Source organism: Bos javanicus, chromosome X (assembly GCF_032452875.1).
Source record: "Bos javanicus breed banteng chromosome X, ARS-OSU_banteng_1.0, whole genome shotgun sequence".
Classification (NCBI taxonomy): domain Eukaryota; kingdom Metazoa; phylum Chordata; class Mammalia; order Artiodactyla; family Bovidae; genus Bos; species Bos javanicus.
Window position 1 is genome coordinate 82,395,400 of NC_083897.1, and position 24,405 is coordinate 82,419,804.

The 24,405-nt window shown below is 41.5% G+C and overlaps 1 protein-coding gene across 4 annotated transcripts in view; it reads right to left on the reverse strand.

The window, feature by feature from the left end:
* The window catches only part of EDA (ectodysplasin A), a 396,087-nt gene that overhangs the window by 9,514 nt on the left and 362,168 nt on the right, over nt 1-24,405 (reverse strand). For all 4 annotated transcript variants that reach the window (XM_061409835.1, XM_061409834.1, XM_061409832.1 and 1 more), the window contains exons 3-4: nt 6,818-6,841; nt 1,880-2,059 (exon numbers count right to left, since the gene is read on the reverse strand). In XM_061409835.1, the coding sequence (XP_061265819.1) occupies nt 1,880-2,059; nt 6,818-6,841 (204 nt within the window). The remainder of the gene's footprint in view (nt 1-1,879; nt 2,060-6,817; nt 6,842-24,405) is intronic.

A 24,405-nucleotide genomic window follows, 5' to 3' on the forward strand; every position in this document is an offset into this window, starting at 1 on the left:
ACAGGCCAGTCAGAGGGCATGCTCTGTCTACTTGCTTTCCTCTTCATCTAGGCAGCCAATGGCACTGAGCTTTTGCTCCCTGTATGAGCCAAGCCAGGCTCAGTCTGAGCCTTTTGCCAAGCATCAACTGAGCCTTATTTTCCAGGACTCAGAGCTGCAGGGAGAATCAGGGTGTGATGCGGGGCTCTGGAGTGGGAGACGACACCCCTTTCTTCTCTGACTTGTCCCTGACCTGCATCTTCAATGTGCCCAGCACCCAGCAGGAAACTGGCCTCTCGCCAACAATGGCCCAAGGCAAGTGCCACTGAGCACCCATGGCGACAGAGGAGAGTGCATTCCTGCCACCATGTGACCCCGAGACAATGGTGCTTGCTTCTTTAGCCTTTTGTTTTCTTTCTATTAATTTTCTCTGTAGAATGCATTGCCATTTGTAAACATCTTGCTTCTTTAATTGTCACTCTCCTCCTGTACGACATAAATTCCACGAGAACAGGAACCACTAACCAATATATCTCTTGCACATAGAAAGTATGCAATGAATATTTGCAGAAAGATTGGATGAAAAAAAATTCGAAACTGCATTTCTTGGGGCCACAATGACACTGATTAGCCCTGTTTGAACTACCAGTCAAAGAATATGAGTCTTGTGGCAGTATTTTTGGACCCAGAGAAATCAGCTGTGAAGAGTCCATTTCTGTAAAAGCACCAAGACACAAGAGGGGAGCAGAAGGAAATAGCAACTGACCTAAGCCCAGGCAGTTTGACTTCTGTCAACTCTGATTAGGCAGGTTTGGATCTGCATTTATACCTTTGGGATGGCCTTCTGGGCCCAAGGGGAAAGGTGCAAAGAGATTAAATGCTATTTGAATGGACAACGTGGTAGGGGAAGGGTGTAGCACAATAAGCACTTGGTTCCGCAACAGGTTGGTCTTGGTGCCTGTGTCTGCTTCTTCCACAGCCTGAGTGACTCATAAGTTTCCAACTCCTTGATTATCAGTGACTACTGGTCTACCTCTATGGGAAAGGCATTTCAGAGTTCATGGGATGAGACTACTCCAGGGCTTGTCATTCTGTCCAGCCCCCAACATTCCTCTCCATGTTGTTGTTATTGTTTAGTCGCTAAGTTGTGTCTGACTCTTTGTGACCCCATGGACTGTAGCCCATTGGGCTCCTCTGTCCATGGGATTTCCCAGGCAAGAATACTGGAGTGGGTTACCATTTCCATCTCTAGGGGATCTTCCCGGACCAGGGATTGAACCTGCATCTCCTGCATTGGCAGGTGAGTTCTTTACCTGGGAGCCACTAGGGAAGCCCATTCCTCCCCTTTGCCTTTTTCTAATCAAACATCAGTATGTGAAGCTAGATGCTGGAAATCAGGAGAAAAAATCCACAGGTCAAGAACAGGTATCTCTTCCTTGACAGGTTGGTATAAATACGAAGTTAGAGCAAGGCAGGCCCTACTGACTTGTTCAATTCCTAGCTCTCCACTGAGATCACAACCATCGGTTGTGTCTGACTCTTTGCGACCCTAAGGACTGTAGCCCACCAGGTTCCTCTGTCCATTGGATTCTCCAGGCAAGAACACTGGAGTGGGTTGCCATGCCCTCCTCCAGAGAATCTTCCTGATCCAGGAATCAAACCAGTGTCTCTTACATCTTCTGCATTAGCAGGCAGATTTTTTACCACTAGCACCTCCTGGGAAGCCCCATAAATAAGAAGTTAGAGCAGGGCAGGCTCTACTGGCTTGTCCAATTCCTAGCTCTCCACTGAGCAAGGAGACCACACACCATCATTTTAAACTACTCTTGGGATCACCTGCTCCTGTTCTACTAGAGAACTTTTAAGGAGCCTAGGACAGTGGAGAGATAGAGGAACTCACCAGAAGGTCCTTGGAGGCCAGGGGGTCCTTGAGGACCAGGAGGACCTGGAGGGCCAGGTGGTCCCATAACAGTTGTTCCTGGAATCCCAGGAATCCCTGGAATCCCTGGGGGTCCTTGGGGTCCTGGAGGTCCTGGAGGTCCTGGGGGGCCATTGGGTCCAGGAGGCCCTGCCTTCTTTCCTGAAAGATGAGATTCAGTATCACATTTATAATTATTGACTGAGTATACTGTCAGGAGTTCCACAGCTTTCTCATGACACAAAGTTGGCCCTCTGGGAGTTCCTGCTCTTAAAGAGGTGGATACTTTTATCACACATCTCACACACACACACACACACACACACACACACACACTTTGTGTTTCATGAATCAGCATTTACAGGCTGGGTTTGAAGAAATAATGACCCTCAAGGAACTTGGTCTTGTGTGGAAACAGACACAGCCACAGGACAGTAGAAGTGTTGCATTAATTGTAGGGACAAAATGCTGGAGAGGTCAGGGAAGGCTTCAGAAAGGGGGTTACAGTTTGGCTAAGTCCAAAGGATCAGAATCACCAAGTGGGTAGACCTTAAAAAGTGGGCCACTTTTTGGAATTGAGAACTGGGCTATTGTTGCAGAGCATGGCTCTCATGTTTACTATCCAGGTTGGTGGACTTGATGTGGATGAGGTGAGCAAGCTAGGAGGCCAGCTTGACCTTAGGAAGGCTATCAGTTCCAGGAAGGCTTCCTGTAGGAGTCAGGATGTACAGGGACTTGAGCTTGGGATGAAGGCTGGAAAGTAGAATTGGAAGGAGTCTGGGAAGATGAGAGGTGGTGGGGGGAGGGAGGAGAGAAGGAGAGAGAGAAGGCTCAAGTAACATAAGGAAAGAAGGGGTGGTGGAGACCAGAGGGAGCTGAGCTGTGGAGGAAGCAGCAGGCAGGTTTTGCTTTCTCAGCTGACCTCTCTAAACCCTATTTTTAAAGAGCTCTGGGAAAGGAAATTTTGCAGAATCCCTTGGTAACATGTTCCAATGTTTATCACCCCCTCACTGTTAGGAAGTTCTTCTGTATATTGAACTGAAATTCCTCCTGTGGAAGTTTAAGCTCTTATTCTATTGTTTGTATAGATAGAAAAGAATAGTTGCCATCATCCACACAACAACCCTAATGTGCTCAAGGACACTGTCACCGATCAACTTCTATTTTTATAGGCTAAATAATCTAGCTTCCCAGAGTTTTCTTTCCTCAGAGGCCCTATTCTTGAATGAATTATTAATCAAGCCACCAGATCCTCCTCATTTCCTCCTTGCTCTCTTTTCAGAGCAGTCTCAGCCTTCCTATTCCACATCCCAGTCCTTCCTATATTCCCACCAGAACTACGTTAACCAAGTCCTAACTGTGGCCTTGAACCGAAAGCTCCAGTGCCTCCTGTTTACCTCCTCTGCTCTGTGCAGTCCAATTCAAGAACTGCAGGTGGTCACAGGAGGGTGGCTGCTTCCTTACTTCCCTGCCTTTTCACAGTCTTGTGGAAGTCCCAGGAATGGGAGCCTTTCCCCAGCCTCTATCGTGGTGTCTTCACTTGTGATACTTTCTTCCTTTTAAAATATAACCCCATCAAGTCTCACTTAAATACCTCTTTCCTGAAACTGCCTTCTGGCTTCCTGGACTCGCAGGCTAGAGAATCCTGTTCTGATTCATCAGGTTCTCTTTTAAGGAGAATGCCGTGCTCAAGAAACACAATCCCCATGGCAACGCCACTCAAGAGGTCAGTTGTCCATGTCTAACCACATCTGCATTTACAATGAAACAACAAGGTCATTGTGGGGCCCCTTCCCCAGGGAGGAAAGTAAGGAAAGTACAGAGAACTTTTCTCTCAGGGAGAGGCAGGAGTTTTAGCATTTTCCCTGCACTTAGCAGCAAAAGATTGAATCTGCCCAGTTATGAGATCTAGCCAATTTTAAGATGCTGAACAGGAAAGCCATCTCCCTTCAGATTTGGGCAGATTCCAAGTCAGGCTTATTCAGTGCCCAAGTTTCAATTCCACCTAGTGTAGTGGAAAAAATAGGGAATCTGTAGTCGGGAGATAAGTCTGTAAGCCTCAGCTCTGCCATGGACATATACTTTGGGCAAATTCCTTCTTTTCCCTGAGCCTTAGTTTCTCCATCAGTGAAATGAGGAGCTTGGCTTCAATGATTTTTCTAAGTTTCCTCGCAAGACTGAGGTTCCATAAGGAGGACTGACTCACCCCACCGAGAGTCAGGAGACTTCCCTAGTTTGATTATAAAGTCTGCTTCTCTCTCATTCTTTTCTGGGTGGCACAGACACATGGGATGGTGCATAGTAGGCTGTCTCCTGTCCCAGAATTTCTAGGCCTAACGGTGATTTTTGAGCTAGAGGGGGTTCTGTGGGTAGTGTGAACTTCAGTATCAAGACTGTGAGTCTCCTGTGATTATTAATGTAATTTTGGAAGAATCAGAGCCAGAAACTCCTCCAGTGAAAGAGAATACTGGTTGCAGTGTAAACAGAGAATGTTCACTTACGAAAATGCTAGAAGGAATCTGGGAAATAGCTCCTACTGGGATCTAGTTCTGCAGCTGGTGGTCTTTGCTTCTCTGCAACCAGGTTTAGGCAAGTGTGCTTCTCATCTTTGCATCCTTATAGAAAATTGGCCCAGAGAGAAGCATGCACAAAATGACCCCTGGACTAAGAGGATGACTTTAGAGTACTGCATTCCGTGTCTGGATTTCCTTACCTTAACAGAGCACTTCATGATGTAAAAGCCCAGAGACTTTTGTACGTCTCAAGTTACCCTGTGTAGTCTTAGATGGAAGAATATACACATTTTTTTAGTGACACTCAAATTGTTGACAGAATGAACTAAGAGCGGGGAGAGAGAGTTATTGGAGGGGGAAAATTCCATTAAAGGATGGACACGAAATGAGCAAATCAATTTACCTCTTCAGGCACGTGCCTACTCATTGTATCCAAGGGAATCTGTATTAAATGGCTTCTAAATCACTTTTAGCCAAGGCAAATGTTTAAGGCCCATCTGCATTCTGTTCCCAACAATGGCCCATGTACCAGGTAGTAGTGCTGGGCAGCGATCTGAGTCACTGCCAGAAGCTTTGGGATCTCCTGAGTTTGTAATTCCAGAGCTTCTCACCTAGACAATTGCCTTCTATTACCACTGCCAAGAGTGTTCTCTCGGGGTCATCCCTTGGATGACACTGAACCGGGTGCTGTTCCCCACCACACACATGCCCTGTATTTTGGTAAATCACTAGCCTACTTGCTGTTTCCCCAGATATGATGTGTTCTTTCATACCTCTGAGACCTGCCAGTTCTCTTTGCTAGAATGTTCCTCCCCTTCTCTTTTCCCCCCTCATCCTTCAAAGTCCAGGTTAGATAATATTTTCTCTGAGATGTGGTATCTCACCCCCCAGGGAGAACTACTTGTTCTTTCTCTGTGCTCTCCCCAGCACCCTGCTCATGCTTCTGTGATTGAATTTTTAAATACTATAATGCAATTATTTGTGTGTTCTTCCATGATTCCACTACACTGGGAGATTTTTGGGGCAGAAACCATTCATCTTCATCTCTGTATCTCAGTTGATGCTTATTCACTGTCTAGTGAATGAGTGAGTAGGGAAAAACCCCTAGTAGCTATCATTACAAAGTACTCTTGAGGCTACCTATTAAAAAAAAGAAGTCACCCCTGGGCTTGTGTTAGGAGCAGAGGGTGTCACTGTCCAGGCCAGGGGAGCTTTCTAGGTTTGTTAAAATTTCTGTCTTAAAGGGATCTGACAAGAACAGGAAACTACACACTTGAAAGTCAAATTTACTTTCTTAAAAGACAGAATAGCTCAGTGAATGCCCAGGCCCCACAGAGAAATGTTTCTTCACTGACTCCAGTTCTCTGGCTATTTCCCAATTTTGCTCAGCTCAGGTCCTCAGGGGCCAGGCCACTCCTCAGCCTCTATTCAACAGGGACACAAGTTTCCCAAGTGAGCCATGGCACCTCAAGCCACTGGAGCACTCTAGTGCTCAGAGAAGTGTCAGGAGGCAGCTGAAGCCAGTGTTTTGGGTCTAATCTGGGGTTGATAATATATTCTATAAAGCCCCAGAAATGTTAACAGAATTATTTCACTTAGAATATTTTAATGAAAAATCATAAATTTCACTCTATTTTCCTCCCAGGACAGAACACAAAAACAAAGAGGTACTTAAAACTGGTTTCAAGGTTGGGTTTCTTAGTCCTAAGGAGTGAACCATAGGTTCGCCTGGTCCTGTCTTTTGGAACCTATCTGTCACTGGGTTCTTCTTTTCAAGCAGGCAAGCTCTTGTACAAACTCATGGGTCATTCCCATTGCAAGCACACTGGAGACTTAAAGACCCAGCAATAGTACAATGGATTCGCTCAACTAGAAGCTTCTTGGAAAAGACTAAAAGGTCAAGGTACTACTATAGCCAAGTTTTTCCATCATAAAGAATATACTGAAATGCCAGAGCAAGAAATATCTTCCCTGACTACTTGAGAAATAGGCGAGGGATAGCTTTTAGGCCAAAAAAGAGGGTACTGACATCTCTCAGGACATCATTCATACCTGGTCATTGATTTGATAAAGGAGGGGAAAAAAAAGAGGTCAGGGGAAAGAGTAAGGAAGAATGAAGGAAAGAGAGGTAAAATGAATTGTATGGAAGAGGGAGCAAGAAAGAAAAGCAAAAACAACTTTCATAAGTTGCTAAGAAGCAATTCTATCTTTAATAGATCATCACTGAAAAATGACAGATATTTCTCATTCCCTGGAAGCTATACTACTCAAGAAGATCACATGTAACTGAGTAAACTAATGGACAAACAGCACTGAAAGAGAATAAAAATCCTTCTCCCTTGATTTTTTCCTTCTAATTTTAGAAAAGACATGGCGGTAATTTTATAAAATCAAGAGATTGACTTACCCTTTTTCTTGTTTTTAACAGGACCTATTAAAAAGAAAAAATGGAAATTTAAGTCACTGCAAATTAACAGTGTGTATTCTTCAAGATGTTCACAGGAGGAACCACTAAGAAACTGCAAATCTGAGGGAGCCCCAAACTGAGAGTCAGGTTATTGGCAAGGCATCTAACAACTATCAGACCTCCCCAATCTGTCTCTGACTGTTGTAACAATGAAGTTACAAGGAAGATTCTTTCCTAGGGAGAAAAATCTTTCAGGCTTAGTCTTTGGAGTGAGGGAATGAGTACTTCTCCATAAAAATGAAATGTGCAGAAATGCAGAACTCAACAACCTTAGGACGGCATTCCATTAATTGTGCAAGTCCTGAGACACACATTTAGGTCAGGAACTGATATGAAATCTCGTGTTGAAGCTTGAAGGAAAAAAGGGTCATTTTCATGGAAGGAGCAGAGCGGTAGCAGTTTACTTTTTAGTCCCTTCCTTGCTGTTATTTAAATTGTTAGTTACTCAAGCAGTGCAGCCATAATACATCCACATGGGGGCCACATGAACGCCTACTGTAATTTATCATAAGTTAACAGACACTTTAAAAGAAGTGTCAACAGTTTCACCAACAATGAAATCACAAGCATTTTCTGGGGAATTACTTCTAAAGAAAACAATTCTAATCAATTGAGGGCACTCAGAAAACCCAAGGCTTTTTTCATATAGTTAAGGAACAATCATTCCTCAGACATACACAGTTCAGCTGTCTCCAGACATGCAGGCATGTTTTTCCCTCCTGGGGACACAATTCACTTCATTCTGTAGGGGGGTTTCATTTTCTTTAGATGCAGGTATTTGAAATCTGTTCCAAACGCCCATGAAGACTCTACTGGACCACATTAAACCCCTGTCAGTGCCCTCAGGAGCTCACAAGAACATCAAGCATTTGTTGTACATTGTTTTATAGACTATAAAACATATTTCCATCTGTCATCTCATTTTATTCTTGCAACAAGCCTGAATGATCTTTACTAGTAAGAGCTCACTCTATCAAAGATTCTGTCTAAGCAGACTCAATCAGAAGTCAGTAAAGTCTCTAACTTGGAGGGCTGCCAGTGTGGCCATCAGTCCCTTGAAAACCAATGTCTGTGTAGACTTTCCTGGCAAAATAATTTCACGTGCAACTGTAGATATTATTATGTGCAGGGAATGTTTATGGTTGGGTTTAGCAACCTGCTGCATTTAAGGTCATGATCCTCCATTCTTCTATCCTCATTTTTTCTCTTTCTCCTCCCAGTGTCTTTACTGCCTATCTTTTATGTTTGTTTTTAACAGCACTGAGATTGTACACAGAGGTTCTGGCAAGGAAGCACAGCTAGACAGATTTTACTAAATAAGAGGCAGCTTGAGAAGGGCCACATTCTTGAACAAGAAAGCTATTTGGGGAGGGATTTACATAGAAAGTGGAGAAGGAAATGGCAACCCACTCCAGTATTCTTGCCTGGAGAATCCCATAGATGGAGGAGCTTGGTGGGCTACAGTCCATGGGTCGCAAAGAGTCGGACACGACTAAGCGACTTCACTTTCACTTTACATAGAAAGGCCTAATCCCATCAACAAGCTATCAGCTAACTAGTTGGTTACCTCAGCCTGGGAGACCAGTGAGATGACAGCCATTGCAGACAGTGCCCTCATAGACAGATTGTGTTAGCCCTGGCCAAGCTTCTGACCATTTTAGCTGGTTAAAAGGTTACTACTGTTACACTGTAGGCTTCCCTGATAGCTCAGTTGGTAAAGAATCCGCCTGCAATGCAGGAGACCCAGTATGATTCCTGGGTGGGGAAGAGCCACTGGAGAAGGGATAGACTACCCACTCCAGTTGTTGGGCTTCCCTTGTGGCTCAGCCAGTAAAGAATCTGCCTGCAATGCAGGAGACCTGGGTTCAATCCCTGGGTTGGGAAGATCCCCTGGAGAAGGCAATGGCTACCTACTCCAGTATTCTGGCCTGTAGAATTCCATGGACTGTATAGTCCATGGGGTTGCCAAGAGTCGGACATGACTGAACAACTTTAACTTCACTGTTACGTCAGAGTTCAAAGCAGGCTTTGAGAAAATTAGATGATCACCATGCAACCAGTTCTTACTGAGCATGCCTAGGAAGGAAGAACAGTAAATAATGAAACAAGTCTATTCTCAGAGAACTTACAGTTGAATGGGAAAGTACTAAAGGGGGAGAATTAAGGAATTATACTGGTTAGTTGAGGAAAATAAATTCCTGGAGGAAGTTTGACCATACAAGGAAAAGTAGGGAAAGGGAAGCTAAGAATTTTTCATTAACTTCTATTATTTTTTTACCAGAAATATCTACTTACTACACATATGTAAATGCATGCATATATACATACATAGAAAAGAGGAGCAAAAAGGAAAAAATAGTTTAAAAAACTACTCACAAACAACCTCTATTAACACTTTATGCATATCTAGAAATTTTCTATGCATATAAATAGGTATTTTCACAAAATGGGATCTGTTGCTTGATACCTTTCTTCTATGTCAGTAACTATATTTCTACATTGTCATTTTAAATTTGGATATATCAGCATTACATAGGTAACTCTTTGTATTTTTTCTGGTTCTTTCCTAATTTCATTTTTTATATTTAAATATTTTAATTAATCTGGAATAGATTTGGTATATTGTGTGAGGTAAGTTCATTTCAGTTTAGTCGCTAAGTTGTGTCCGACTCTTTGTGACCCCCATTGACTGCAGCATGCCTGGCCTCCCTGTCCATCACCAACTCCTGGAATTTACTCAAACTCATGTCCATTAAGTCCGTGATGCCATTCAACCATCTCATCTTCTGTCATCCCCTTCTCCTCCCACCTTCAATTTTTCCCAGCATCAGGGTCTTTTCAAATGAGTCAGCTCTTTGTATGAGGTGGCCAAAGTATTGGAGTTTCAGCTTCAACATCAGTCTTTCCAATGAATATTCAGGACTGATTTCCTTGAGGATGGACTGGTTTGATCTTGCAGTCCAAGGGACTCTCCAGAGTCTTCTCCAACACCACAGTTCAAAAGCATCAATTCTTCAGCGCTCAGTTTTTTTTATAGCTCAACTCTCACATCCATACATGACTACTGGAAAAACCACAGCCTTGACTAGACGGACCTTTGTTGACAAAGTAACGTCTCTGCTTTTTAATACGGTGTCTAGGTTGGTCATAAATTTTTTTCCAAGGAGTAAGCGTCTTTTAATTTCATGGCTGCAGTCACCATCTGCAGTGATTTTGGAGCCCCACAAAATAAAGTCTGCCACTGTTTCCATTGTTTCCCCATCTATTTGCCATGAAGTGATGGGATAAAATTTTTATCTTTATTTTCCGAAATGGCCATGGTATGAAGAGGGCTGAGAGCTACAAGCGCTCAAGGCTCATCTTCCACTTGCTTCTATCTGCTCACTGAACATTTGGCATATCCCTTGAAAAAAATGAGGATAAAAAAGTATAGACAAGATTGTCCTTAGATTGTATCACACTTCCCATAGGTGCTAGTGAGTACATCATTTCAACAATACAGGAAGGAGTTCCTTCTTTTTCTAATATAGCTCACCATAGCCAGTAAATAATTCTTATGAGTTTCAACATGGTCCTATTAATCCTGGTTCATTTTTTTTTAATTAAAAAAAAAACTTTAATCAGAGGAAAATTGCTTCACAATGTTGTTTTGGTTTCTGATGTACAACAATGAAAATCAGCCTAATTATACATATATCACCTTCCTCTTGAGCTTCCCCTGAGAAGGCAATGGCACCCCACTCCAGTACTCTTGCCTGGAAAATCCCATGGATGGAGGAGCCTGGTGGGCTGCCGTCTATGGAGTCGCATAGAGTCGGACATGACTGAAGCGACTTAGCAGCAGCAGCAGCTTGAGCCTCCCTCCCTTTCCCCCAAGTTCCGGTTCTATATCAACCATTCTCATTTCTTTTGCTCAAGGTCATTGTGGTTTTCCATCTTCTAGAGAGAAAAAACCAGGGAGCTAGAACTATCCCATGTTAGATATGAATACCTTGACCTAGGAAAAAAGCAGTAACCTCTGCTCAGTTCTGTATCTTTTTAGATATGTTGACTTATTTTCTCTATATGCTTCAGAACCTTTTACATGCCTACTCAGAGCACTATTGGTGTCACATGTCTGTTTCCATGGTAACAAGCTACATTTCTCTATCATTCTAATACCCTGTACTTGGAACCATCATGGTTTCTGCAGGCAAAACCCACAAATACATCAGAGTGGGACGGACAGGTGTGCAGTCGCTGAGATTGCTTTTATAGGAGTAAATTTGAGATGTGACAGGTTTTGATTAATGTGGGCAAGCTATTTGCTCTGATATTAAGAAAACGGAGTCTTGTAACCACATCAGGGCCATGGAAGCTGGCAGCAGTCCTAGCCTGAGTCTAGTTGTGACTCAATCACAAACTGATCATAAGGCAAGTGTTCCATTTTCTTCTGATTCTTTAACTTCTAAATTAGGGAATACTTTGTACACTTTGTCTCTATTCAAGCCTAGGATTCTGATGAAGATAAATGACATTGTAATTAAAGTTAACATTTATTGAATATATATGAGCCATGCACTGTGCTAGATGCTTAGCATATCTCATTTAGGTCTTATAACAATCCAGCAAAGTAGGCATTATTATGCTTATTTTATAGATGAAGAGATGGATTAAGTTAATTGCACAAAGTCACACAGCTTCTACATATTTTCAGGTAAGCTGAAACTTGAAAGATTCATGTTTTTCTAGATGTGCTTTGAAATTAAAAAATAAACGTATATACTTCCAATTTCTGGTTTCACACATCAAGTTCTTGGAAGCCATCATTCCCATACTCACAATAAGAAAAAAGCTGAACAAACTTAAAATCACTACTTCTTAGATCCATCAGAGAAGTGAAGTCCCAAGGCAAATTGCTGTTCTATAAGATGGAGAGACAGACTAGTGGATACAGAGACTTATGGCTGACTAGGAACAGAAGCCTGTACCTGAAGTCGGTATCAGTAAGAACACTTTAAAACTATAATAAAAAGATTGCTAGGTGCTCAGTGTGGACCAAGTAGATCAAGGGATAAAAGTCCTCGGAAGGTTCAGTCTTAGGGGGTTCCCCACACTTTCATGTGCTTTACTTTCAAGAGCACTACAAGGTTCTCACTATGAAGACTGGAGAAAAATGCTCTTGTGCCTCTAGCAAGGGGAGAGGAAAGCAGCCATTTTGAAATATATCTGGACCTATTATCTTTAACAACGCCTGCCCTCAAGGAAAACTTTTATTAGAGTCTAACTGACTGAGGTTTTACCAGAGGCATACTGAGGTGGGGGGTAGGAAATACCCAACTCAGTTCAGTGCAGTTCAGTTTCTCAGTTGTGTCCGACTCTTTGGGATCCCATGGACTGCAGCAGGCCAGGCATCCCTGTCCATCACCAGCTCCCGGAGCTTGCTCAAACTCATGTTCATCGACTCAGTGATCCCATCCAACCATCTCATCCTCTGTCATCCCCCTTCCCTCCCGCCTTCAATCTTTCCCAGTATCAGAGTCTTTCCCATGAGTCAGTTCTTTGCATCAGTGGCCTGGATGCATGTAGTTCAGTACTGGAACTTCAGCTTCAGCATCAGTCCCTCCAATGAATATTCAGGACTTATTTCCTTTAGGATGGACTGGTTGGATCTCCTTGCAGTCCTAGGGACCCTCAAGTGTCTTCTCCAACACCACAGTTCAAAAGAATCAATTCTTCAGTGCTCAGCTTTCCTTATGGTCCAACTCTCACATCCATACATGACTACTGGAAAAACCATAGCTTTGACTAGATGGACCTTTGTCAGCAAAGTAATGTCTCTGCTTTTTAATATGCTCTCTAGGATGGTCATAGCTTTTCTTCCAAGGAGCAAGTGTCTTTTAATTTCATGGCTGCAGTCACCATCTGCAGTGATTTTGGAGCCCCTCAAAATAAAGTCTCTCACTGTTTCCATTGTTTCCCCATCTATTTGCCATGAAGTGATGGGACCAGATGCCTTGATCTTCATTTTTTGAATGTTGAGCTTTAAGCCAACTCTTTCACTCTCCTCTTTCACTTTCATCTAGATGCTATTTAGTTCTTCTTTGCTTTCTGCCATAAAAGTGAAGGTGGTGTTATCTGCATATCTGAGGTTATTAATATTTCTCCCAGCAATCTTGATTCCAGCTTGTGCTTCATCCAGCCTGGCATTTCGCATGATGTACTCTGCATATAAAAGTTAAATAAGCAGGGTGACAATATACAGCCTTGACGTACTCCTTTCCCAATTTGGAACTAGTCTGTTGTTCCATGTCCAGTTCCAACTGTTGCTTCTTGACCTGCATATAGATTCCTCAGGAGGCAGGTAAGGTGGTCTGGTATTTCCATCTCTTGAAAAAATTTCCACAGGTTGTTGTGATCCACCATCAAAGGCTTTGGCATAATCAATAAAGCAGAAGTAGATGTTTTTCTGGAATTCTCTTGCCTTTTCTATGATCCAACGGATGTTGGCAATTTGATCTCTGGTTCCTCTGCCTTTTCTAAATTCAGCTTGAACATCTACAAGTTCTCTGTTGAAGCCTTGCTTGGACTTACCAAGATGGCAGAGTAGAAGGACGTGCACTTATCTTCTGCAAGAACTCCAAAGTTGCAACTTGCTGCTGAACAACCATCTACAAGAGAATGTTGGATCCCACCAAGAAAAGATACCACACTTCCAAGGGCAAAGAAGAAGCCCCATCAAGAATGTAAGAGGAGCCAAATTGCATTTAGAATCAAACCCCATATCCACCAGGGATGCTTGGAGGGCTCAAACAAAACCTTGTGTATACCAGGAACCAGAGACCCCACTGAGTCTGAGCCAGACCTGCCTTTGAGTGTTTGAGAGGCACAGGTCAGCAGTGGCCTGCTTTGGGGACAGGGGATCTGGCTGCAGTAGACCTTGGTCATGCAGTGTGTAGCATAAGCCCTCTTGGAGGAGGTCACCATTAGCCCCACCATAGAGCTGCCAGGCAGACAATTATAACAAAGAAATTCTTGTAATGTTAAGAAAGCTCTAGGACCCACAACAGATTCCCAACCTGGGTATCCAGCAAAGTGACTGAGAACCCGCAGGCAACTTGACTTTGGAGGCCAGTGGGATTTGATTACAGAACATCCACAGGACTGGGGAAACAAACTCTTGGAGGGTACAAACAAAGCCTCGTGTACACCAGGAACCAGGAGAATCAGTATCACAAGAGACTGAGCCAGACGTGCCTGTGAATGTCCAGGAGGTCTCCAGTGGAGGCGTGAGTCAACAGTGGCCTGCTGCAGGGTCAGGGACACTGAACACAACAGGGCGTGCACAAGTCCTTTTGAAGGAGGTCATTAACACTACCATAGTTTGCCCTCATCCAAACAACAGGGAGGGAACACAGCCCCGCCCATCAACAGAAAACTGGATTAAAGATTTATTGAGCATGGCCCTAAAATGATGCTGTGAAAGTGCTGCACTCAATATGCCAGCAAATTTGGAAAACTCAGCAGCGGCCACAGGACTGGAAAAGGTCAGTTTTCATCCCAATCTAAAAGAAAGGCAATGCCAAAGAATGTTCAAACTACTGCACAGTTGCATTCATCTCACATGCTAGCAAAGTAATGCTTAAATTTCTCCAAGCCAGACTGCAACAGAACAACTTCCAGATGTTCAAACTGGATTTAGAAAAGGCAGAGAGGAAGCAGAGATCAAACCGCCAATATCCAATGGCTCATCAAAAAAGCAAGTGAGTTCCAGAAAAACATCTACTTCTGCTTTACTGACTATGCCAAAACCTTTAACTGTGTGGATCACAACAAACTATGGAAAATTCTGAAAGAGATGGGAAAACCAGACTACCTTACCTGCCTCCTGAGGAATCTATATGCAGGTCAAGAAGCAACAGTTAGAACCAGACATGGAAAAATGGACTGGTTCCAAATTGGGAAAGGAGTATGTCAAGGCTGTATATTGTCACCCTGCTTATTTAACTTATATGCAGAGTACATCATGCGAAATGCCAGGCTGGATGAAGCACAAGCTGCAATCAAGATTGCTGGGAGAAATATTAATAACCTCAGATATGCAGATAACACCACCTTCACTTTTATGGCAGAAAGCAAAGAAGAACTAAATAGCATCTAGATGAAAGTGAAAGAGGAGAGTGAAAGAGTTGGCTTAAAGCTCAACATTCAAAAAACGAAGATCAAGGCATCTGGTCCCATCACTTCATGGCAAATAGATGGGGAAACAATGGAAACAGTGAGAAACTTTATTTTGGGGGGCTCCAAAATCACTGCAGATGGTGACTGCAGCCATGAAATTAAAAGACACTTGCTCCTTGGAAGAAAAGCTATGACCATCCTAGAGAGCATATTAAAAAGCAGAGACATTACTTTGCTGACAAAGGTCCATCTAGTCAAAGCTATGGTTTTTCCAGTAGTCATGTATGGATGTGAGAGTTGGACCATAAGGAAAGCTGAGCACTGAAGAATTGATTCTTTTGAACTGTGGTGTTGGAGAAGACACTTGAGGGTCCCTAGGACTGCAAGGAGATCCAACCAGTCCATCCTAAAGGAAATAAGTCCTGAATATTCATAGGAAGGACAGATGCTGAAGCTGAAGCTTTAATACTTTGGCCACCCGATGAGAAGAACTGACTCACTGGAAAAGACTCTGATGCTGGGAAGGATTGAAGGAAGGAGGAGAAGGGGATGACAGAAGATGATATGGTTGAATGGCATCACCAACTTGATGGATATGAGTTTGAGCAAGCTCCGGGAGTTGGTGATGGACAGGGATGCCTGGAGTGCTGCAGTCCATGGGATCACAAAGAGTTGGACACAACTGCCAACTGAACTGAACTGAGCACAGCCCCGCCCATCAGAAGAAGACCCAGTTTTCCCACAGTCAGTCTCTCCCATCAGGAAGCTTCCATAAGCCTCTTATTCTTTTCCAGCAGAGGGCAGACAGAATGAAAAATCAACTCAGGCACACTAAAAGATTGAGACCTAAGACTAAGTCATAAGTTTAATGAATGATTCCACTCTGAAAGTTAAAGTGAAGTTGCTCAGTTGTGTCCGACTCTTTGTGACCCCATGGACTGTAGCCTACCAGGCTCCTCCATCCATGGAATTTTCCAGGCAAGAGTACTGGAGTGGGGTGCCATTTCCTTCTCCAGAGGATCTTCCCAACCCAGGGATTGAACCCGGGTCTCCCGCATTGCAGGCAGATACTTTACTGTCTGAGCCACCAGGGAAGCCCCACTGTAGAGTAGATTCCACTCTACTCACACTTTATCATCACATTAACAGCACTCTTGTATAATAATTGTGGACAGTGACTATAGCCTGAAATTAAAAGACACTTGCTCCTTGGAAGGAAAGCTATGACAAACCTAGATAGTGTATTAAAAAGCAGAGATATCATTTTACCAACAAAGGGCCATATAGCCAAAGCTCTGGTTTCCTAGTAGTCATGTATGGATGTGAGAGTTGGACCATAAAGAAGGCTGAGCACAGAAGAACTGATGCTTTTGAATTGTGGTGCTGGAGAAGACTCTTGAGTCCCTTGGACTGAAAGAATATCAAACCAGTTAATCCTAAAGGAAGTCAACCCTGAATATTCATTGGAAGCACTGATGCTGAGGTTCCAGTACTTTGGCCACCTGATGCTAAGAGCTGACTCATTGGAAAAGACATTGATGCGGGAAAGATTGAAGGCAAAAGGAGAAGGGGGCAGCAAAGGATGAGATGGTTAGATAGCCACATTGATTCAATGGACATGAGTTTGAGCAAACTCCAGGAAATAGTGGAGGACAGGGGAGCTTGGCGTGCTGCAGTCCATGGGGTTGCCAAGAGTCAGATGTGACTTAGTGACTGAACAATAACAACTAAAAACATTGGAAGTCTTAGACCCTAGTTACGAAGTTTCTATGGATAATCAAAGAGCACATGAAGAGACTAATATAAGAACAATGAGACAGACAATTTTAGCCTCTGACACCACAGCTTCATCAAAGAGTAAACATAAACTAACTCTTGTTGCTGTTGTTTAGTTGCTAAATCGTGTCTGACTCTTTTAAACTCCATGGACTGTAGCCTACCAGGTTCCTCTGTCTATGGGATTTCCCAGGCAAGAATACTAGAGTGGGTTGCCATTTAAAGTGCTCTTAAAGATTTCCAGGGGATCTTCCTGACACAGGGATCGAAACTGTGTCTCCTGCTTGGAAAGCAGATTCTTTACCATTGAGCCACCTAGGAAGCCCAGATTAACTCTTAGTTGAACATAAAACCTTTACACTACTGGCCTCCCTAACTCAAGTTTCTTTTATCCAGTAAATCATATCTGGTTTTCAGTCAAACTCAAGTTTCTTTTATCCAGTAAATCATATCTGGTTTTCAGTCAAAAATTACAAGGCATAGTAAAAACATAGTCTGGAGTGATAAACCAAGCATCAGAACCAGACTCAGAAATGAAAGAGGAGATACTACAACTGATATCACAGAAATACAAAGGAGCATGCCTGTGTGCATGCGTGTTAATTCGCTTCAGTTATGTCTGATTCTTTGTGACACTGTGGATTGTAGCCCACCAGGCTCCTCTGTGCAGGGGATTCTCCAAGCAAGAATAGTAGAGTGGGTTGCCATGCCCTCCTCCAGGGGATCTCCTTAACCCAGGGTTTGAACACACGTTTCCTACATTGGCAGGCGGGTTCTTTTTTTTTTTTTTTTTTTTTTAACTTATTTTTATGTTTGGCTGTGCTGGGTCTTTGTTGCTGTGAGGGTTTTTCTCTAGTTGCAGCGAGCAGGGGCTTCTCTTTAGTTGCAGTGTGTGGGCTTCTCATTGCAGTGGCTGTTCTTGTGGAGCACAGGCTCTAGGGTGTGTGGGCTTCAGGAGCTGCAGCACATGGGCTCAGCAGTTGCAGCTCCCGGGTTCCAGAGCTCAGGGCCAGTCGTTGTGGTACATGGACTTAGTTGCTCCTCGGCATGTGGGATCTTCCAGGACCAGGGATTGAACCCATGTCTCCAGCATTGTTGGGCGGATTCTTTAACCACTGAGCCACCAGGGAAGCCAATGGAATATTACTTGGCCATAAAAAAGAATGGACAACAACACAAATGACCTTGAGGGCATTATTCTAAGTGAAATAAGTCAGACAGAGAAGTTCAAATACCATATGATCTCTCTTATATGTGGCATTAAAAAACAGATAAACAAACAAACAAACCAACCAAGCGCATAGATACAGAGAACAGATTGGTGGCTGCCAGAGGTGAAGGCTGAGGGAGGGGTAGGAGAAATGGGTGAACACTTTTTTAAGTTTAAATAAATAGAATTAAAAAATAAAATTGGCTAACCAAAACAACAACAACAATAACTCACTATTAGTGAGCTAGTGAACTTGAAGATGTCAATACAAACTTCATACATGAAATGCAGAGATAAAAAAGCAATGAAAAAGATGGAATAGCATATCCAAAGACTGTGGTACAATTACAAATGGGGTATATACACATAATAGGAATACCAGAAGAAAGAGAGAGGAGGGAATAGAGGAAATATTTGAAGTAATATCAAATAAGAGTTTTCTAAAAGTAATGACAGATACCAAACCTTAGATCCAAGAAACTCAGAGAATATCAAGCAGGACAAATACCAAAATGCTGACCACTAGGCATATCATATTTAAACTGCAGAAAATAAAAGAAAAAGAGACAATTTGTAAAGAAGGCAGAGGGGTAAAAAAAAATTACATTGGCTTCTCTTCAGAAATTATTAAAGCAAGAGAGTGCAGTGAAATATTTAAAGTGCTTAAAGAAAAAAAAAAGCTTGAATTCTGTATCCAACAAAAGTATTCTTCAAAAATAAAGCTGAAATAAAGACTTTCTCAAACAAAAATTGATTGAATTTGTTGCCAGGAGACATGTCTTATAAGAAATGTTAAAAGAAGTTCTTCAGAAAAGGAAAATTACGTAGGTCAGAAACTTGGATCTACATAAAGAAAGAATATTAGAGAAGGACTTAATAAAAGTAAAATAAAATATTTTATTTATTTGACTTATTCTTAATCGATTTAATAGATAATAGTTTATAGATAATAATTTAATAGTTTAACAATAGTTTAATTTCACTTATTCACAAGCTATAATCACTGAATATTATCTACTTAACTTAATAGTTTAATAGATAATAATTTAATAGATAATAGTTCACTCAAAATAATAAAATAAAAAGCAAAGAAGTATTCAGTGATTATAGCTTGTGAATAAGTGAAACAAATAACAGCTGTGGTATAAAGGATGCAGGGGAAGAATTGAAAACACTTTGCTATAAGGTACTTGTACTACCTGTGAAGTGGTATAATATTATTTGAAAGTAATATTGGATAAGTTATAAATATATATTTCAAACTCTAGGGCAACCACTAAACATTTTTATAAGTATAACTGATATAAAAGAGGAAAGAAAATGGAATCATAGCAATATAAAATGTTTGATTAAAGCCAGAGAAGGCAGAAAAGGAGTGGAAGACAGAAAAAGAAACAAAGAAATGGTCAATGAATACAAAAAGTTACAAATATAGTATATATTAACTTCAGTTCAGTTCAGTTTAGTTCAGTCACTCAGTCGTGTCTGACTCTTTGCGACCCCATGAATCGCAGCACGCCAGGCCTCCCTGTCCGTCACCAACTCCCAGAGTTCACTCAGACTCATGTCCATCGAGTCGGTGATGCCATCCAGGCATCTCATCCTCTGTCGTCCCCTTCTTCTCCTGTCCCCAATCCCTACCAGCATCAGAGTCTTTTCCAATGAGTCAACTCTTCACATGAGGTGGCCAAAGTACTGGAGTTACAGCTTTGTTTCCCCATCTATTTCCCATGAAGTGATGGGACCAGATGCCATGATCTTCATTTTCTGAATGTTGAGCTTTAAGCCAACTTTTTCACTCTCTTCTTTCACCTTCATCAAGAGGCTTTTTAGTTCTTCTGCACTTTCTGCCATAAGGGTGGTGTCATCTGCATATCTGAGGTTATTGATATGTCTTCCAGCAATCTTGATTCCAGCTTGTGCTTCTTACAGCCCAGCGTTTCCCATGATGTACTCTACATAGAAGTTAAATAAGCAGGGTGACAATATACAGCCTTGATGTACTCCTTTTCCTATTTGGAACCAGTCTGTTGTTCCATGTCCAGTTCTAACTGTTGCTTCCTGACCTGAATATAGGTTTCTCAAGAGGCAGGTCAGGTGGTCTGGTATTCCCATCTCTTTCAGAATTTTCCACAGTTTATTGTGATCCACACAGTCAAAGGCTTGGCATAGTCAATAAAGCAGAAATAGATGTTTTTCTGGAACTCTCTTGCTTTTTTGATGATCCAGCAGATGTTGGCAATTTGATCTCTGGTTCCTCTGCCTTTTCTAAAACCAGCCTGAACATCTGGAAGTTCACGGCTCACGTACTGCTGAAGCCTGGCTTGGAGAATTTTGAGCATTACTTTACTAGCAGTGAAGTGAGTGCAATTGTGCGGTAGTATGAAGATTCTTCATGGGAAATAGATGGGGAAACAGTGGAAACAGTGTCAGACTTTATTTTTTTGGGCGCCAAAATCACTGCAGATGGTGACTGCAGCCATGAAATTAAAAGATGCTTACTCCTTGGAAGGAAAGTTATGACCAACCTAGATAGCATATTCAAAAGCAGAGACATTACTTTGCCAACAAAGATCGATCTAGTCAAGGCGATGGTTTTTCCAGTGGTCATGTATGGATGTGAGAGTTGGACTGTGAAGAAGGCTGAGCGCCAAAGAATTGATGCTTTTGAACTGTGGTGTTGGAGAAGACTCCTGAGAGTCCCTTGGACGCAAGGAGATCCAACCAGTCCATTCTGAAGGATATCAGCCCTGGAATTTCTTTGGAAGGAATGATGCTAAAGCTGAAGCTCCAGTACATTGGCCACTTGATGTGAAGAGTTGACTCATTGGAAAAGACTCTGATGCTGGGTGGGATTGGGGGCAGGAGGAGAAGGGGACAACAGAGGATGAGATGGCTGGATGGCATCACCAACTTGATGGACGTGAGTTTGAGTGAACTTTGGGAGTTGGTGGCGTGGCATGCTGCGATTCATGGGGTCACAAAGAGTCGGACACAACTGAGCGACTCAACTGAACTGACTGAACTTATGAACATTCTTTGGCATTGCCTTTCTTTGGGATTGGAATGAAAACTGACCTTTTCCAGTCCTGTGGACACTGCTGAGTTTTCTAAATTTGCTGGCATATTGAGCACAGCACTTTCACAGCATCATCTTTCAGGATTTGAAATAACTCAACTGGAATTCCATCACCTCCACTAGCTTTGTTCGTAGTGAAGCTTCCTAAGGCCCACTTATATTCACATTTAAGGATGTCTGGCTCTAGGTGAGTGTTCACACCATCGTGATTATCTGGGTCATGAAGCTCTTTTTTGTACAGTTCTTCTGTGTATTCTTGCCACCTCCTCTTAATATCTTCTGCTTCTGTTAGGTCCACACCATCTCTGTCCTATATCGAGCCCATCTTTGCATGAAATGTTCCCTTGGTATCTCTCATTTTCTTGAAGAGATCTCTAGTCTTTCCCATTCTGTTGTTTTCCTCTATTTCTCTGCATTGATCACTGAGGAAGGCTTTCTTATCTCTCCTTGCTATTCTTTGGAAATCTGCATTCAGATGCTTATATCTTTCCTTTTCTCCTTTGCTTCTCGCTTCTCTTCTTTTCCCAGCTATTTGTAAGGCCTCCCCAGAAAGCCATTTTGCTTTTTTGCATTTCTTTTCCATGGGGATAGTCCTGATCCCTGTCTCCTGTACAATGTCACGAACCTCAGTCCATAGTTCATCAGGCACTCTATCTATCAGATCTAGTCCCTTAAATCTATTTTTCACTTCCACTGTATAATCATAAGGGATTTTATTTAGGTCATACCTGAATGGTCTAGTGGTTTTCCCTACTTTCTTCAATTTAAGTCTAAATTTGGCAATAAGGAGTTCATGATCTGAGCCACAGTTAGCTCCTGGTCTTGTTTTTGCTGACTGTATAGAGCTTCTCCATTTTTGGCTGCAAAGAATATAATCAATCTGATTTTGGTGTTGACCATCTGGTGATGTCCATGTGTAGAGTCTTCTCTTGTGTTGTTGGAAGAGGGTGTTTGCTATGACCAGTATGTTCTCTTGGCAGAACTCTATTAGCCTTTGCCCTGCTTCATTCTGTACTCCAAGGCCAAATTTGCCTGTTACTCCAGGTGTTGCTTGACTTCCTACTTTTGCATTCCAGTCCCCTATAATGGAAAGGACATCTTTTTTTGGGTGTTAGTTCTAAAAGGTCTTGTAGGTCTTCATAGAACCATTCAACTTCAGCTTCTTCAGTGTTACTGGTTGGGGCATACACTTATCAATAATTAATTTAAAAAAAACATTTCTTCAGTTCTCTCCTCTTATTTACTTATTTATTTGGCTGCACTGGGTCTTAGTTGCAGTACCTGAGGCCTTCAGTCTTCACTTTGCCATGCTAGATCTTTAACTGCAGTATGCAGCATCTTTAGTTGCAGCATGCAAACTCTTAGCTGCAGCATGTCAGATATAGTTCTCTGAACAGGGATCAAACCTAAGCCCACTGCATTGGGAGCCCAAAGTCTTATCCATTGGACCACCAGGGAAGTCCTTCAATAATCACTTTGAATGGAATAAATATATCGGTTAACAGATAGAAACTGTCAAAGTAGATAAAAATCCAATAACCAACTATTTCTGTAAGAAATAAACACTTTAACTATAAGACAAAGACAGATTAAAAGTAAAGGGATGGTGAAAGATATACGATGCTAACACTAATCAAAAGAAAGCTAATTTCAGACAAAGTTGACTTCAGAGGAAGGTAAATTATCAGGGATTATATAGTGATAGAGGGGTCAATTTTCTGTGACATAAGATCCTTTAATCTTATGGCAAAATCTGATGACTCCACTATTATAGTTGGAGGCTTCACCATCCCTTGATAAGTAACTGAAATATCCAGCAGGATAAAATTGGTAAGGATATACTGAGCTGAATAGCACCATTAATCAACTAGTATCTAACTGACATTTATAGAATACTTCATCCAACAATAGCAGGATATACTCTTCTCAAGTTCACATAGAACATTCACTGAGATAAACATTATGTGTCATAAAACATACCTTAGCAAATTTAAAAGCATAGTTATCATATTGATTGTACTCTCTTATTACAATGGAATTAAACTAGAGATCAGTAACAGAAAGTGGTTGGAAAATCACATGAATTACAATAGGAAAAAAGATCTAAACGATTTTGGAAAATATTTAATCTAAGATTCCACCTCAGGAAACTAGAAAAAGAAGAGCAATTTGAATTCAGAGTAAGCCCAAGAGAAGAAAAATAAAAATCAAAGTAAAAGAAATGAAATTGAAAACAAGAAAGCAATGAAAAAAAAGATCAATGAAACCAAAAGCTGGTTCTTTGAAAAGATGAATAATATTGATAAACCCTTACCTAGGCTAACCAAGAAAGGGAGAGAAAAAAACACAAATTACTAATATCAGAAAGGAAAGAAGGGCCATTACTACTGATCTAATGTACATTAAAAGGATAATAAAATAATACCATGAACAAACTGCTCACAAATTTGATAACTTAGATGAAACTGGCTAATTATTTGAAAGATATAATCTATCAAGACTCATATAAGGAGAAACATATAATCTGAAATGATAACACATCTATATATATTAAAGAAATTAACTATATAATCTGAATAGGCCTATATATATTAAAGAAATTGAATCAACAATTAATAACCTTTTAAAACAGAAAGTACCAGGCCCAGATGGTTTCACTGATGAATTTTACCATTTAGGGAAGAAATTATAACAATTCTCTACAACCTCTTGCAGAAAATAGAACCAGACGGAACACTTTCTAGCTCATTCCATGAAGCTAGAATTATCCTAATACCAAAGTCAAATATATTAAAAGAAAGGAAAACTACAGACCAACATCTCATTGAAAATAGTTGCAAAAATCCTCAACAAAATATTAGCAAGTCAAATTCAACAATGTTACAAAAATTATACAGCACAACTAAGTGGTATTTATTTCTAGTACACAAGGCTAATTTAATATTAAAAAACTAACTTAATCCATCATACAGTGACATGCTTAAGAAGAAAAACCATATGATCACTATCAATAGATGCAGAAGAATCATTTGATAAAATCCAAGATCCATTCATGATGAGAGCTCTTGTCAAATTAGGAGAAGAGAAAGACTTGATCAATTTGATTAAAAAATCTACAAAAATCTATAGCTAATATCATACTTATGCTGAGAAACTAGATGATTTCACTCTATGACTGAGAATGAGGTAAGGATGTCCCATCTGACCACTCCTATTTGACATCACACTGGAGCTCCCAGCTAATGCAATAAGGTAAGACAAGAAAGAAAAGGCATACAACAGGCACCTGAAAACATGCTCAAC